At 38.8% G+C, this 17,301-nt stretch overlaps 1 protein-coding gene across 1 annotated transcript in view; it reads left to right on the forward strand.

Moving 5' to 3' along the window:
- Positions 1-8,957: 8,957 nt before the first annotated feature.
- Positions 8,958-17,301, forward strand: part of ACTN2 (actinin alpha 2) — a 93,597-nt gene continuing 85,253 nt past the window's right edge. Inside the window, exon 1 of the mRNA XM_074948893.1 lies at positions 8,958-9,101. Within this exon, the coding sequence (XP_074804994.1) occupies positions 8,976-9,101 (126 nt within the window). The 5' untranslated portion in view covers positions 8,958-8,975. The remainder of the gene's footprint in view (positions 9,102-17,301) is intronic.

Genomic DNA, 17,301 nt, shown 5'->3' on the forward strand with positions numbered 1-17,301 from the left:
GAAACTATTCTGGTTAAATCAGGTACAGCCCATAATATAGCTTATAGATAGATTTTTTAGCTGCTGACATTCCTGAAATCCATGTTCTAAGGGCCTATTTCAGGTTTTAGCATTGCACTAGAACTGTAATTTCTTCCTTAATATCTATCTGAGATGGGACTAAGCCAGCATGATACAGGAACACAGCCAAAGTTCTGAGAACACATATCTGTTCTTCTGCAAGTTTGTAATAGGCTATTCTATACCCCTACTCCTGCCCCATGCATTCTCATCACTGAATCATTTTTAAAATCCTGGATCTGTCTGACCATTTTTTCCAATCCTATGCCAGCACTATTTGTAGTTTCCCACCTGTCATCATGTGTATTACATTGTAACGTCTATCTAGTGCTACTGCAGTTCTAGCACTTTGACAGACTAGGTATGCTGTGTATAAATTACCATATACATTTCCCAGCTTTTCCTTTGGTATTATAGTTCCAATAATCACAAAAACACTTTGACTATCACTTCACTAATTCACATCATTATTGTGAGATACCTCTATAGTCACTGTGGTAGGGTGCATGGAACCAAGGAAGCAGTCTCCTAGTGGAGCTAGGGATGCAGGTGTCATGGCCTCTCTTGGGTGGAATTTTAGAAGGGAGCAGAGAGAAATTTAGGAGCTGAGAGTTCCTCTGATTCATGAAAGTAGCAATATTTGTCTAATCTAGGTTCTAAATTGGCAACACGTCCAGTCACTGTTAAGGGGTATGTCCTCCATTATATTAAATCTTTCAACATTCACAGTGCAGTTTGTTTATTATTATTTATTATTATGAATTGAAATTGTGCATAGACAAGTTACAAACATGCAGTGAAAGAAAGTCTCTGCCCCACATTTCTCACCTACTCAATGTCACGTTAGTGTCAAGGAGAGCCAGATTTCCTGAGTCCCAGTCCAGAGCCTTAACCACACAACCTTCCTTCCTCTCTGTCAAAAAACTTGGCAAAACTTGATGATTGCAGTCTCGTCAGCATCTTCTATGTACTCATAAAGCTGCCATGCTTTGGCAATATTTGTATATTCTATAAATGTTTCCTGCTGCATTTCATCCATGGTTGTGTTTCAGTGGCAGACAAAGTTATTCCTATATATAGATTGTGAAACACTTTGGGATCCTTTGACAATGTCAGTTGTTATGAAACCAGACATGTCTTTCAATACTCTATATTTCTTTTTTCTTTTTCTTTACTTTGAAACATGTTTTAAGTATTATAACTTTTCTTCATAAGAATATTATCATTCATATATATCCCTACTGTGTTGAGAAATTACCTACTCTTCCTTCAAAAATCATTTTCTTGACTTCAAAAGTTTTTCTATTAGACTCTCTTTATAATCATGCTCTGTTTATTTTTCACTTTTTAAAGACACACTGTCCCTGATTATAATAATACTTGGCTTTTACATAGCTAATAATACCTTAGCTGATTAAAACTGATTTCAGAAATCAAACAGGGCCAGACTCTGCAGTGAGCTCTGTAAAAGAGAGCCCCTGGACCTGTGTATGCAGACAGAAGTGTCCACCTGAATCGAGGTTAGTGCAGGATCTGGGCCTACCTTTTCAGAATATATGCTCTTTTTAATTATTATTTTGCTCAATTAAGTCAGTGAAGCCAATTTAACATGTATTTACTGTTGTGTATTCTACTTCACCTCTTGGTGGTTCTGCACTAGCAAAATGGGTTGCGTTTGGCTTCACAGAAATGAGAGTATGTCTACACTGGAAACGCTACAGCTGCAGCTGTGGCACTGTAGTGTAGACACTTATTACAGTGACAGAAGGGGTTCTTCTGTTGCTGTAGTAAATCCTCTTCTCCAAGAGGTGGTAGCAAGATCAATGGAAGAATTCTTCCATCGACACAGCAGTGTCTACACTGGGGCTTAGGTCAGCTTAATTACATCATTCCAGTCCATGACATTTTTCACAATATTGCACAATATCGTTAAGCTGACCTGACTTTGTAGTGTAGATCAGCCCTGAAGGAGAGAGTCTAAATATTCCACAAAACTTTGTTCACTTATTTAATTTTAAATTAAATTACGTATATAACATGCAACTTCTTTCTATTTATATTTCTTTTTTTCAGCCCCTCGCCATTTTTAACAGAATCCAGAATATTGGCCTAACATACCTTGACAATGTCTGCTTTAAATTCATTTAAAATCATCTTAAATTTTTTAATTTAAACTTTAAAAAAACCAAACAAATTTAGAGCTAGTATTTGTCACAAGTGAAAGGCTACTGGAAACCACACCAATAATCAATGTTGAAAGGAAAATGGCTTTTTGTTTTTGATCACTGGCTCAGGCTTATGTTGGTAGTTGACCCAAGGCGTTGACCCTTTAACTTTGAGGGTTTTTTCTCTTATTTTTTTCTCTTACTCTTTTGTGAATGAAATGTGAAGCCAATGGAATTAACATTTAGGATTTTAACATATGGCATGGATTCTCCCTCTCTCTAGGATTTTTAGTATTTCCAAAGTTTTCTGTGGAATTGAGGTTTTCAATTTTTTTAAAAAAAGCAGTTTCCAGCCCTTCTGGTCGCAAAACTGTCTTTCCTTATGTGACTCATTGCAGGCCTGTCTTACTGAGTCTGCAAATTCATCTCCATTTCACTGCAAAAGGAATGAAAATAGGGGGAAACTTCCCTTACAATGTTGCTACGTATATTTCACTATGACCACACTGACAAGCAAGCTATGAGTTTTCAAATGATACCTCACAAGGCATATTTGGTACAAAGATTATTACAGTAGTGTGTAGGGTGTGAATACAGGATGCATTCCATCACAGGAGGTTCAATGCAAGGGAGAGCAAACAGTGTTACCGGTATCTTCCCTTTGATAACATGAATTTCATAGGTGCTCCATGGGTAGGAAGTACTGTGAGCACATGCTGACTGAGTTTATACCCAGGCGTTACATTTTACTTACTTATTTGGAACGTGTTGGTTTCCTATACCCCACTGGAGCAAGGGAGGTGACAGTCACATTCTACCATTGCAGCGTCTCCCTGGGAGGGGATTATGGTTGGAGGGGGAGGGGCTGTCTTCTGTCTAGGCTCTGACAATTTACTGCTACGTTCTCCATCTCTGACCTCCCTGACACTCATCTCATTTCATCCAATTTGTCCAAAACACCACTCTGAAAATCATCATCTCCTCACATTATGGCTAAAGTATGTCACTTCCACTTTAAGTCTGTCTACTGGCTTTAAGTCCCTTTCCACATCACATTCAAATTCCTCATTCCCCCTGTCAAGGTTCATTGTGATTGAGCCTGCCTGTAGCAGGGTTCTTGTTTCCTGTTCCACATGTCTTTCTCTCTAGTTTCACTTGCTTCAATGCTCACTTTTGGCCTGACTCTTCCCTCACTGACACCAGCTTTCTGGCTGTGTGACTCCCCCAACTTTAGTGGAGCCACTGCTGATCTACCCTAGCACAAGTTAAAAGCACAATCAAGCTTATGATCTCCCACTCATGACCCCACCTTCTTTCATGCCATTTCATTTGCCGGCCACAGCTTCCCTTGTCTCATAAAACGCTGAGAGGGCTCCCTTGTCTCCATCAAATTCTGCCTTAGGACTCACATTTTTGGCTAACATTCTATCACTAACTTCTCAGGTACTTCCCATTACCATCTGCACAATTTATTTATAAAAAGTAAAGTTTTGTAACATAATACAATTTTCTTTATTTACAATCAAGAAATCTGTGTGCAATACAAAATAAACATCAAATGCTGCCCCCAAGAGCTCTTTCTCCTTCACTGTTGATACCCAGCCCAACCTCCCATTGATGTTGGCTTTACTCTTTGTGCTAGCTGAATATTAGACTGTAAGTTCCTTGGAATAATAACCTTGTCTTTTTGCTTGCCTCTGCCACTATATATACATTAAATAATAATAGTTCATTTTACATTACATCTTTTCCACAACCGTGTTAGATCTCAGGGTGGAAACTAACTGTGACACCTGGGCACTCCAATATTCACCACTGTTATGTAATTAGGAAATGTTTTGTACAAAGTATGCCTTGTGAGGTATCGTTCTAAAAGTCTTGATCGGATAGACAGTAAGATCTCATTGGATTGTATGTGCTGCCGTCGTATGTGAAGTTATGAAGTCTGGTGCTGTGTGTGTTACTGAAACTTGTTGTGAGGTTGAAAACGCCCACAATCAGCCTTTCAGCTATGACAGTAGAAAGGCCAAACAATGTTAATGGCTTACGGAGGAAATGCACACAAGCACTAGGTTTACCCCAGGAACTGTGTACAGTAGAAACCTCTCAGAGATAGCCCTTCGCCATGGAAACTGTTTGACCCAGGTCACAGCAAAACTACTTTCCAGCAAGTGGGAAGAAGATATAAAAGGGGGAAAGTGATATCATGATGGGACCTCACTCTCCCTACAACAACAACACACCTGGAAACATCTGAAGAATAAAGACTGAATGGGGGGAAGCCTGGGACTCCAGGTTAAAGGGTTTTCTAGCCTGTGTATGAAAACCTGGATAATCCAAGCTGCAAAGCCAAGGCAGCTTGTGCCTTAAGAATCTGCCAGCCTGTTTATCACTCAGGTAGGATATGAATTAGCAAATTCTCACCCTATCTAGTATGTTAAGCTCAGTTCGTGGTTTTGTTTATTCACTAGGTAATCTGCTTTGATCTGTTTGCTATCATTTATAATCACTTAAAATCTATCCTTTTGTAGTTAATAAACTTATTTTATGTTTTAATCCAAACCAGTGTGCGTTTGACTAAGATGTCTGGGGAAAATCTCAGTTTGGTTACCACAAGTGTGTATGGTCCTCTTCACATTGAGGGAGAGGCAGACCAGGTGTTAAACCCATAGACTGGCCAGATTTGACCAGGGCAGGATGGTACTGCCCTGGGGTCCTAGGCTGGGAGGCTGGTGGTTAGAGAGCCTGCATGTGACTGCAGCTGGGTGTTCTTACCTGTGTGAATGCTGGTGAAAGTGCAAGCTTGGAGGGCTGTAACTTGTCATGGCAACACAATGTGAGAAGGAGCTCAGGCTGGTGGGTCAGAGGGCTCAGTGATACCCCAGTTCCAGGTGGCACCCCAGGGAGAACCCGCCACACTAGTCTCTTCCATTTTTCTCTGTCATTTGCTGCTGCTTCCATCTGCTCTACATTGTTGAGATTGACTGACTGTTCTGCCCTCCCCGCTAGGGGTTCTTTGTAAGGTTTCTCTTGGGCCACCCTCATTTCCTCAGACCAGTTGGTTCCCACTTGACAGCTTCATGTGGGAATCTGTATGTTGGCATCCGGAGTACATGCCCCAAATACGTGTTTTCACTGATGTCCCAGAATGTCGAGTCTATAATTAGTTGTCCATCTCCCTCATGATCTGCAAGATGTTTGAAACATTGTTCTCACGCTCCAGTAACTAACTTTAAAGTGTTTTCTTGCTGCCAGCATCAAACTTTTCAGGGTTCAGGCTTCCAGAGACTGGCTTTCACCAGGAGCCTTCATGCAGCATGAGGGATCAGTGCTGGTCTCTGCTAAGCAGCCATTTTTACGAGGAGGGCTTCTGCAAATTCAGATACAGCATAGACACTGGTGTGTTGGTTCCACTCTCTGCCTGCAACAGTACTGTAAGCACATTCCATTCTTTTCATTTCTTCCATATCAAGCAGCCAGGAGAATCATGATCTGATGTAACCCTCTTTTTATTAATGAGAAATTGTTTTTGAGATTGTTGTTCAGCACCCTGAGTGCCTTTGCAGAGGGTGCTTTATAAATGATGATAATGGGTGATTGTTACAAAGATTAAAAAGAAAAGGATATGGTAATTCTACTTTTTCAGTTACATTCAGTTACATTTCAGTTCAGTTGCCTTCTGTCATTAGATATCAAATATAATTCCCAGATCCAGCTTATTATATTTTTAGGTCACATTATTCTAAGTCATGATATCTGTTCATTCCGGTGGGCAATGATTCTATCAATGGAGACTAGAACTGGTCACAAAATAGGCTTTTTTAGCTGAACATTCCATTTTTGGCAAAAAATCAAAACCAGAAATATTTTGATTAGGAAATGCTCCCATGCTGCCTCATGGAAGTTGTAGTTCGGGTACGTTATGTTCCTATTCTCCTCTATAGGCTGTTGTCCCTGCTCAGACAACATCTCCTATGAAGCACCATAGTCTCCTTTCACGTAAGGGAAATAGTTGCACTGGGAGTCACTGGCCATAGTACATCATGGGAGATGTAGTCTGGCTGGGTAGCCTGGCCCATAGAGGCATATGGGGACATGAAGAAATAGATCTGCAACTCCCATGAAACACCACAGTAGGATATCGGAATAAAAATATTTTGTTTTTTGGGTATTTGCTTTTTCTATGAAAAATCAAAAATGTCCACAGAAAGCAGGTACTTTTTGTAGGGAAAAAAACTGTTTTGTCAAAAACTCCAATTTTCTGTTGTAAAAGTTTAGACAGAAAATTTTCCGTCTGCTCCAGTCGAGACTGTAGAACACAGCTGACTATACGACCAACATGCAAGGGCCTTCGGAGACCCTAGTTTATTTCTTGATGGATGACTCCTCATTTCTCTTGTAATGCAGTTTGTCTGTTACTTTTGTATATACAGTATTCTAATGATTTCCATATACAATTAAGCAATTGAATTTAGTTAATGACTATACCTAATATTCTCAATACAAATTTTTGTTTATTTTTTGCCATTTATTCACCTACTTTTATTGTATGTCATATAAAGTTATTTAAAATATTTTTAAAAATATTTTAATTGTAGAATTATTAAGGGGCACTACTAGACTCACCGTAATGAAGACTGACGCTAGCTTCCTGATGAAGGCCCTAAGACAGCAAATTATTAAACAAACACTAATTACTTTGAATCAGAGCCATTAGCCTGATGTTAAAAACTCACCCCCTAACTTCACCAGAAATTTGACTTGCTACATTTTATCCAAGGGAAGACTTTTTCTGGAAAGATTGATACAAATTACTGAGAAGTTTTAGAAACACAGGGTGTCAACATTTCCCATAATTTGCTTATTAAAAAGAATTTCCTAATGGAATTTTTGCCTAGTTTTCATCTATAAACATCAACCTTCTCCTGTAGTGTTTAATGACTAGGAAAAGACTTTTCATTTGGGTTTTGAAATATTTAAAGTTATCATGTAAATACCCAAACCCAGATGACTATACAAGTTGTGTGTGTGTATGTATAATTTATGAATAAAACCATCACAAAATATGTCAGCATAGTAATAATGTGCATATTTCTAAACTGTGTTCCTTTGGGATGACTGACTGTAGGCTGTCCTAATGTTACATTCACCCTTGTAGTTCACTCATAGCATCTCAAGGGACACCTACCACTTAATACAGTGGCCCCAAATCTGACCTTGTTTGTTTGGGGTCAATTTTGCTGAGCATTCTGTCTTTGACAAAGGGCTTTGACAAAGTCCTGGCTGGGATGATCTAGTTGGTGTTAGTCCTGCTTTGAGCAGGGGATTGGACTAGATGACCTCCTGAGGTCTCTTCCAACCCTAATATTCTATGATTCTGTGATTCTGTGATTTGTAGATGAGGATAGGTTTGTGTCCAATACAAGCACTAGCACAGGGATGACCTTAGCTGGCAATACTTAGGTGAGTGTTTAATAATAGACTAGATGAAGAACAAAGTAAACCTCCCTGCCAGTTCCCAAGAGAAATGTTCTCCCCAGGAAAACTAAAATGTTATGACATGGGAAGCATGGGATGTGCTTGTCTGAATTGTGTTTTCATTGTTCACAATGCACCATACAGAGAACAAAAAGTTTCCCTACTGAATTTTCCAAAAGACTTTTTTTCTAAATTATTGCCTTAGCAGTCATTAATTTATAATTCTCTCATTCTAACCAGGGGGCCAGATTCTGCAAACTGCTGAACATCCTCTGCATCCCACTGATTTCAGTGGGAGCTGAGAGTGCTCAGAGCTTTGCTAGATCTGGCTTTTATTCTCTCTGGTTTATATTCCAGTCCTGATATATTTAGTACTTTTGTTTTCTCTTGGTAAATGCTTTTCTATAGTGACTCATGAGAACCTTTTCAAAAAGGGAGACGGGGTGAAGTGAGTCAAGGGCCTTGAAGCTTTGGACCAACAGTAAGTAACGTATTGTTTTTATATATGTGTGTGTGTATAATATATCTTGATTCTGTTTTTTAATTTATAAATTGTAATCAGCTCTCCAAACTACAGATGCGTGCACCGAACATAAAAAGATGAAACTTTAACAGTTTCTGAGTGCTATTAAAAGAAAAAAGACAGTAATGCAAATCACAGAAAATGTTCAGAGCCACTGAACAGAGAATGTATACAGAGGTGAATTTCCTTGATTGGACTTCCCTCCTGTAGATAAATTGCTCTTCTCTGCACAGTAAATACCTACATGTATTTGTGTAACAGTTTAATAACACTTAATAGCAAATGCAAAATTGCATAGTCTTCTATATACCAACAGATCATTCTGCTTCTGCTGATCAGGCTGAAGGTCTGCCTTGCAACTTGTAAACGAGAGACTGAGAAAGGTGGGGGCTATTCCAGGCTGCTGAGCCACGTGACACAGTGGGGATAATAAGCAGCAGCAGTGAGCTGGAGCTGGGGCTTCTCTGGAGACTCAGCCACAGGGACCTGCAGCAGCAGCAGCAGCAGAGTGGGAGGGAGGGGAGTGAAGGTCATCACAGTTCAGCTCATACCTGTATCCTGACAGTTTCAACCTGTCCTGCCAGCAAGACTCATCAATATTAACACCCTCTCACCTTGAAAAAAGAAAAAAAGAAAGAAGGAAGCAGGGAAAAAACACCACTGCCTGAAATTGAAGAAAAAAGTAAAAAATAAAAATCAAGTAATAAAAGTCACAGCAAGTGTAGAGTTGAATCTGGTCCTTGAGCAATATGAACCAGATAGAAACAAGTATGCAGTACAGCTATGAATATGAAGATGATGAGTATATGATCCAAGAGGAAGAATGGGATAGGGACATGCTCCTGGACCCAGCATGGGAGAAACAGCAAAGGAAGGTCAGGAAAGAAAATAAACTGTGTGTCTGTCGATGTGTGTCTGTGGAATAATAATCACAGCCTTATTATAACACTTTATCTTGTAGCTGTAAATGAATGTGCACTAGTGAATTCAAGTGCTATAATTTTTGCAAAGGAATCTATGATCAGTTTTACTCTTTATATAAACATTTTTAGCTATGTTGTTATATATAGCTTATGAAATAGTCCTTCACTTTCACTTTTAGAATTCTTATATATAAATGGAGGCTGTATATGAAATTAAATGAATATCATGAAAGTTTTTTGATACACTTTGATTCAATATTTTTCATGCTCACATTGGCTGTTGGCGGAGATTTTAACCATTCCTAAAATCACTTTCTGGGCCATATTTTCAAAAAGTGGCCTCTGAATTTGTGTAAATTCACCTGATTGCCTGTAAAAATAAGGTAATTGAAAGTATAAATGAGAAGCTATGCCTGCAATTACCCAAAATGCACTTGCAACCGCATATTTCCAGGAACAAACTGAGAGACCACTTTTGAAATTAAGGTCCTCCGAGTTGACTCGTATTAGAATTTACAGTCAAATCCAGGGGAACAGTCTGGTTAAGAAAATATAGTCTTGGGAAATGTTCAGGCTGAGGTTAAAAAATCTCTTTATTTACTGAGTTAGGGACTGAAAGGTACCCAGCTGTCGTCCTACCAACTTACAGAGACAACTCTGTAAACGCCCTGAGCATCCTACTGTGGAGGAAATGCTTCTTACCTTCTGAATTTTGAAAAACAGTTGTACCAGCATAGAGGCTGCTGATGCTTGGTTGCTGAGTACAGGTGGTATTTATAATCTTATCAGCAACTTGATTAACAGTTTTGATACTCCACTAGATAATCACTAATACGGCTTCATTAAAACATGAAAAAGTAGAAATCACCTAAGCTGTTGCATAAGCAGCACATGGGAAAGGGATGATCACATCCGATGAAGTGAGCTGTAGCTCACGAAAGCTTATGCCAAATAAATTCGTTAGTCTCTAAGGTGCCACAAGTCCTCCTTTTCTTTTTGCGAATACAGACTAACAAGGCTGCTACTCTGAAACCTGTGAAATATTTCTGTTATTTCCTAAAGTAACAGATAATGTTGAAATTCATAGCTGTAAGATCTGGAGTTATGAGGTCATCTGCTAATTGCAGAAATAAAATATGTGGTATCCATCAGGCAATTGGGCCAAATTCTGTCCTTTGCTATGTGTGAAGAGCTCCCATTGAAAATTTCAGTGGAAGTTGCATATGTGTATCTGAAGGTAGAATTCAGCCTATTGAACACCTCCCCTCTGTATATAACCTCTTTCTCAATGTAAGAGCAATTAGTTGCTTTTAGCAGGAGACTAAGGGTGAAATCCTGACCATAGGTCAATGAGTCTTTTTTCCCCATTAAATTCAATAGGGCAAGGATTTCACCCTAAATTTCTACTTCTAGCAAAATTGCAAACTTTTCTCTTCCCTTTATTTTTTCTTTTTGTGTGTTTAGTTTTCAGGACCTGGCATGGTAGCATCTGTTCAGATACTACTGTGTGTAGGTAATCTGCACTCTGTGGGATGTCTTGAATACTGGTCTTTACATCTGTTATTTCAATTGTATCCTCCAGACCAGTAATAAAACTACACCAGTCATCACTTAGATTTAGTTTAGTTGGACTTTATTTTTTTATCTGGTGAGCAAGTGATTCTGATGCACTGTAACCTCTGTGGCAATTAAAGTATGGAAGGCTTTTCAGTATTAGAAAATTGACGTTGTTCATTTTGTAAAGTATGGTACTTATAGTTCCTCTGAGGACCTAATACAGTTTCTTATGCAGCAAAAAACCACATTGCATAACAACTGCAGTTTTGTACAACAGTTTTGTATTTCCAAGTAGCATCAGCTAGATTTACTTTTCTTGAAAATATTGAATTCATAAGACCGCAGCATCCAGGATAAAACTGATCCTGTGTCCCATTTGAGTCTATGTTCTTGGCAGAGTGGGCAGATCCACAGAATGCTGTGGTAAGAAGACAAAGTACTGAGGGGTTTTTAATAGTGTGGCAGTTGAATAACTCTTGGACACTCCAGAAGAGTTTTCCTACAGTGAAAACCAGATATGCAGAGAATCTGGGTTTATTTTTGTTAGCAGTTAATCTGTTGCACATTTTTAACATTTGTTTGGGGGGGTGGACGGAGTAGGACAGGGAAACGCTCATGTGAATCACCAACCGTGGACTCAGCATTTCTATCTCTTGTTCTATACCAGTTTGATTTTTCACTCCAGTTCGACAATGCTTCCGTGGAAAGTTAGCAGTTCAGAGCACATCAATAGATTAGCTATATTGTGGTTTTGTTTCTTTGTCTGCCATGTGCATTTAAAACAAATGCCAAAGTGATGCATACATTTAAAAATAACTAAGAGAGGGCATTCTTATTCCTTGGTTTAGAAAGGAGTCTGATAGTATATTTTCTCCTGGATTAATAATATCTCAATAGATGACCTGATGGATCTGAAGTGATCTAAGGGTGTCAAAATCGTTTTTTCAGGGTGCTAAAATAAGTTACGGAAAGTACATTCCCCATTCCCATATTTACCGGAGAAGGCTGTATATGCTTGGGTGGGCACAAAGCTTTGTTCAAATATAATAATGAATAGTGATCTCAGTGCAACCCTGGCAGTTGGCAGCATATATGTTCTATGAGACAATCTTGGAAGAGGACAAAAATAAATGCCATTGTTTCTATTGTGGGCTGCCCTCTCCAGACTTGCCATTTCACTGATATGCATGGTATGAGATCTGTCAACAGATGCTGGTAACACACGATGACGTCCATAGGATTACAATGGATATGACACTAATTATAACCACAGCTCATAGGGTATTATGATCTGCAGTAATCCAGGCTCTTGCTGTGGAATTCTTTGTTGCAGAAGTCTCAGTTAAATATGATGTACATTGTACAAAAGGAAGCTGGGGAGTAGCTTTGCTGTATCTGTTGTGAACGTGAACTGCAAATTGAAAGCTTCAGTTGGCGCAAAGTTTAACCTGTGTAAAAGGACACCACTAAAGTGCAGCAGTTGGCAGTATACAATATTAGATGCTAATGGTGCAAAACATAATTGGGGATTGTAGGGTTTGACTTTCAAACAGAGGTTTGAAAGGATTAAATTATGAGATTATTAATATGTCTTCATTATGCCGTGTGTAGAGATGCTTCCAATACATGCTGATCAGAAAAGTTCAATTTTTGTGTCTTGTTTTCATCTTCTGGAGAAAGTGAACAGAGTCAATTAGTACTTTGGAAGTTTACTGCTTAATAAAAACACAGTGCTTTGCCATTGTCAATATGCACTTTGCTTGCTTGCTTGTTTAAAAAGTATTCTGCAAGTGATGTGGATGTAGACACTTGTTCATTTGAACCTAAAAGGAAGCCATCAAGCACAGTTCATATTGGGCCACTTACTAGTCATGGGAGATAATACCTTTCAGTCACTGCCAAGCTGGGCTGGATATGAATTGAAAGCCATACTTGCTGACTATGGAAAATTTAAAAGCCTAAGATTTCCCTTCTGATTTCTGCTGTTTCAAAACAAAAACCTGATATCTAATACATTTCAATAAAATATTTCAGTAATAATTCAATTGGGAAAAGACTATCAATTTACTTTAGGCAAATTGGGACAATGGTAAACGCAAGAACTGAAGTCCTGTATTCTTTGCTGCCTGCCCCTTCGGTTTTAATGAATGTCATCTTTACAGCTGGCATCTGATCCTGTGACACCGATGGCTGTGGCATCACCAAATGTCTTGAGATTCTGGAGTCAGTCTCAAAGGCTTTTGGAGTATTCTCAGGCTGAGGCTTGGGTGAAAAGACTGAGTATCAGCATGTATGTTGAAGACATTGAGGTGAAAGGCATTACATCCCTTGAGCCCAGGTTTCCCCACAAAGGGCATGACGTTGATATTTCAGGGTCATCAATTGGATTAAAATTATAGGTGGCTTTTTAAAATAAATTCTGTTGCCTTTTATTATTTATGTCATATATAGAAACAAGTGCTCTTGAATTTTTAGACATAGGTAGGGAGACAAAGGTCAATCTTTCGGTTCTGTGTTTGTACAGTGCCTAGCACAGTGGAGTTCTGGTCCTTGACCAGGGCTCATAGGCACTATCACAATGTAAATAATAATTATTAATAAGATTCCTGCCTCAAGAAACCTACAGTCCTAACACTGATGGGGCTGTGTCTTGGTGCTGAGGGTTCCAGGGGTAGTAATTTACAGGGGAAGTATTTTGTTACTCTAGTAAATTTGTTTTCATTTGTACGAAGCTATATGACTATTTCTTCATTTATTCCCTTTTTAGCTAACTTGCTTGTTTGTTTCCCACTAGCGCTCTCTAATGCCAACTACTTAACACTGTGCTTGTAGTCGTCTATTTTTCATTTGTTTAATCCCAGTTAAAATATTTCACATAAAGTGGGATTTTCAAAAGCACACTTTTTGACTTCACTTTTACTCCCCTTGAAATCAATGGTAAAAATGGGTGCATGGCTGTCATTGACCCAGCTGTGCTGTAGAGTCCATTTGGGCAAGACACTTACATCTGTGCAGAGTCCCACTGGAGTCAGTGTGTTTCTGCACGGATGCAGCAGTTCACCCACACAGATCAGAGTGAAGGATGGGTGCTCTTACGAATAACAGCTTCAAATGTTATGGAAAATTCAGTGCTTACCTTTTATCTTAACAAAGCAAGAGTATGCTGTTGAGAATAGTATTTGCAATTCTAAATCGGGGGGGGTTGCCACTCAGGGAGGTATATTAAGCTGGCTTTTTAAAATGCTGAGGGCATACATTTTTGTCCTGAGATGCCCCTGTAACTTCTATTTAATATTACTGGGAGTTATACATATGAATTGAGAGCAGACTGTAACTCCAAGTATGCAAACCTCTATTGAATAATTAGGTTCATCCATATTATTTCAGCCTTTAACATACATGGAATTTAAATACTTAATTTCATATAGTTAAACACTGCTTGTATTACAGTTGATTTCTGGGCACCAGAGACATTGTTTATTTAAAGGAATATATGGATATGTATTAAATACTATGAGTTAAGATATTCAACATTAGCAAGTCAGGAGATCCAAAAGGTAATCCTACAGCCTCGTTTGCTGTAACCCTGCTTTTAAAATATATGGTTGTAATTGTTTTCCATTGGGAAAAGTTTCTTTTTCTTCCTTGCATTCTCACTATAAAGACAATATGTCAGAAGGGATTTTGCTCAAACTTAAAAACAAATTATCTTTGACCAGAGACCAAGAATAGATAACTTCTTAAAGGATGAACGTTTTGGAAAAGTTATGAGAGTAGAAAAATGGAATGACCGTAATGGACACTGCTTTGGTCACACTGATGATCTTTCATATTGTGTATTAATAGGAGAAATGCTGGTCTTTTCTGCTTTTATTAACCAGATATAAAGATGTATTTGGTTAAAACGCCAAACCTGGCAGAAAGTATATATTGACTTCAGATACATTTACGTAAGAAAACAGACTGTTTTATTGAATATTCTTATCCTGTGTTTAGAGAATTATAATAGTTCATGGGGTAATAAGCTGTTATTGATACTTTATGTATTGGAATTTTTATTATGTTAACCTGTTCAATGTGATATTAAAATACAATGACTTATAACCCCAAGCCTGTTTTTACTGTATTTTCTGTGTCAAGGAGAACAGAATGCTGCATTCTAGAGACTATCTCAGAAGTGGGTGATAAGTGTGTGACTCTGGGGGGCTTGTATGCAGAGCCACCTTTACATCAGTGCCTCCTAGTGGGAGTGCAGGGCTGAGAGTGGGATGTCTGTTTTAGCAGTGACAGATAAACAAGAAGACCTGAAATATAGGGAAGAGGGAGAAGTTGTGTGCTGGGAGCCCATCTAGAAATCTTTGTGCTCCTGATCTAGTGCTACCTAGGCAGATAGATGCATGGAAGCTCATGATTCTTTTGAGTAGAAACATTGCCACCTTCACAGTAAAGGACAGAAAGATTTATCTGATGCCTAAGTTTTATTTTTAGACAGCTTTTGTCATATAATGATTTATTGCTATGGGTTTTTTTAAACCTTGACATAAAACATTCTTGTTTGTTATTAAAGGAAATCATAAGCCTTTGGGATAAAGAAAAGATCTGAAGGTTGTGGACAGGTGCAATTCACTCTTCAGGATATCTGTACGACAAGGGAATATGCAGACTAGGGCAGTGTGTATGCCAGAAATCTGTATGTCTCATACCATCCTTTGCAGTACTTCAGGCATGATTGTCTATGGTTATCCTATAAATTAACAGAAAGTGTACTGGAACAAGATTTCTGGCCTTAGTTATACTATTATAGACAAAGCCAGCACAAGAAGTCTTAATCTTATTTACACTGGTGGTATAAAGGGTTCTTTTAAGGTGGGTGTAAATTTAATTTCTGCTTAATTTAAGGCCTTTTTACACTGCTAGAGTAGCACCAAAGGGCCTTAATGTAAACAAGAATAAATCTCAAAGTATTTATTTAGGCTAAATCCTGTACTCCTCTTGCATGAAAAACTCCTTTTGATTTCACTGGGAAGTTGGCACGTGTGAAGACTGCCAGAACAGAACAGGCTCGTCAGGAAAAAAACACATTGTTTTGTATCCTACTAAATATCCAATCTTTGGCAATATACAGATTAATTTTTCCTTTATGATGCATTAATTTGGCATGTGAATTCTGTAATTACAGCCTCCAACATACTAGAAAATAAGAAAAGTTTGCATTTTAGAAGTATAGGCACAGAAGACTCTCTTAGGAAAGACTAGTCACCCTTATGGACCAAATTATCCATCTAGTTAAACGTGTGCAACTTAATTGAGTTCAGTGGCATTGCACTGATGAACAGGAATTAAGAGAAGTTGACTCTATAAATCTGTAGGCAACATCTGTAAATAGTTACAGTAAATTTCACTCCAGAGTCCATGCTGGCTTCCACCAGTGTAGCCTCAGTAGAAATACCCCTCCTTCTTGAAAAGTCTGACAGGGTGAGGACAAGTTTAAAGTGATGGAAGGCAGCAGCCCCATTCCTCACCTCTGGGATAAAAGAGGTGATCAAGCCTGGGTTGCACACACTGTGGATAAAATAGGAAAAAGAAATTAAATGGGTGCCAGGACTGGTTGGAGATCACTAGGAAAATTAGGAAATGTAGAAATATTACTGTTATACTTAAGGGTGCCCCAGGACACCACTGTTGTTATCTGGAGTATAATAGTATCCACAGATTGTGATAGGCACCTTCCAATTGCAGGTCGACTTTGCATTGAGAGTTGGGAAGGCAGACCTGTGCCTGTGCAGAGCCCCATTGAAATAAATGGCTCTATGTATCTGCAGAGGTCTGCTCATGAAGATTCATGGACATATAATATATGAAGACAATCTCTGCCCCGAAGAGTTTCCAGCAATGTGATACAGATAGCAGGGTCTCCTTATGCCCACATGGAATCCCATTGAATTTAATGGGGCTCTATACGGGCACCTGTACGGCAGGGCCTAAGGAAACAAGTAGTGTTTGAAGGGTAAGGGAGAGGGATGAAAACACAGTCTTTAAAAATAAATAAATATCAACATTCCCGCTACTTCACTATCTAGCCAATATTAATTGGCAATTTTTTGTCGGCATTACAGTAGATGTGTGTCTCTAGATAAGTGGCTTTACAGACTAACTTAGGGAAGGGATTCCGTTTGTAAGGAGTGCCATGGAGGGAAGTACAAAGACAGTTGTGGGAGATCATATCTCATGTGACCCACAGAGTCCTAAAATGCAACTCCCAGCCATCCTCTCCCTGTATCCTCTGGGTGAGAACACAGTTGATAAACTGCCAAGTTTTTAATTGCTGGTGAATTAAAGCAGCAAAAAGCAAACAATTTATATTTATCAGGTTTATTTATCGACAGGTTCAAGTGAATATCATGGTTGTGTGCATTTAAAAAAAGGAATGATGTGCCTATAATATGAAAATTAGGTGCAGCCGCTGGGCTCGGGGCAAGCATCCAACATGGATCTTAGCATCGCAAACTTTCCGCACCCCGAGGCTAAGTGTTTTTTTCTCAAGTTGGTCAGGGTTTTCCTCTTTTAAACAGAAGAGAATGTTGGTTGTTGAGAA

This window comes from Natator depressus, chromosome 3 (genome assembly GCF_965152275.1).
Source record: "Natator depressus isolate rNatDep1 chromosome 3, rNatDep2.hap1, whole genome shotgun sequence".
Lineage (NCBI taxonomy): Eukaryota > Metazoa > Chordata > Testudines > Cheloniidae > Natator > Natator depressus.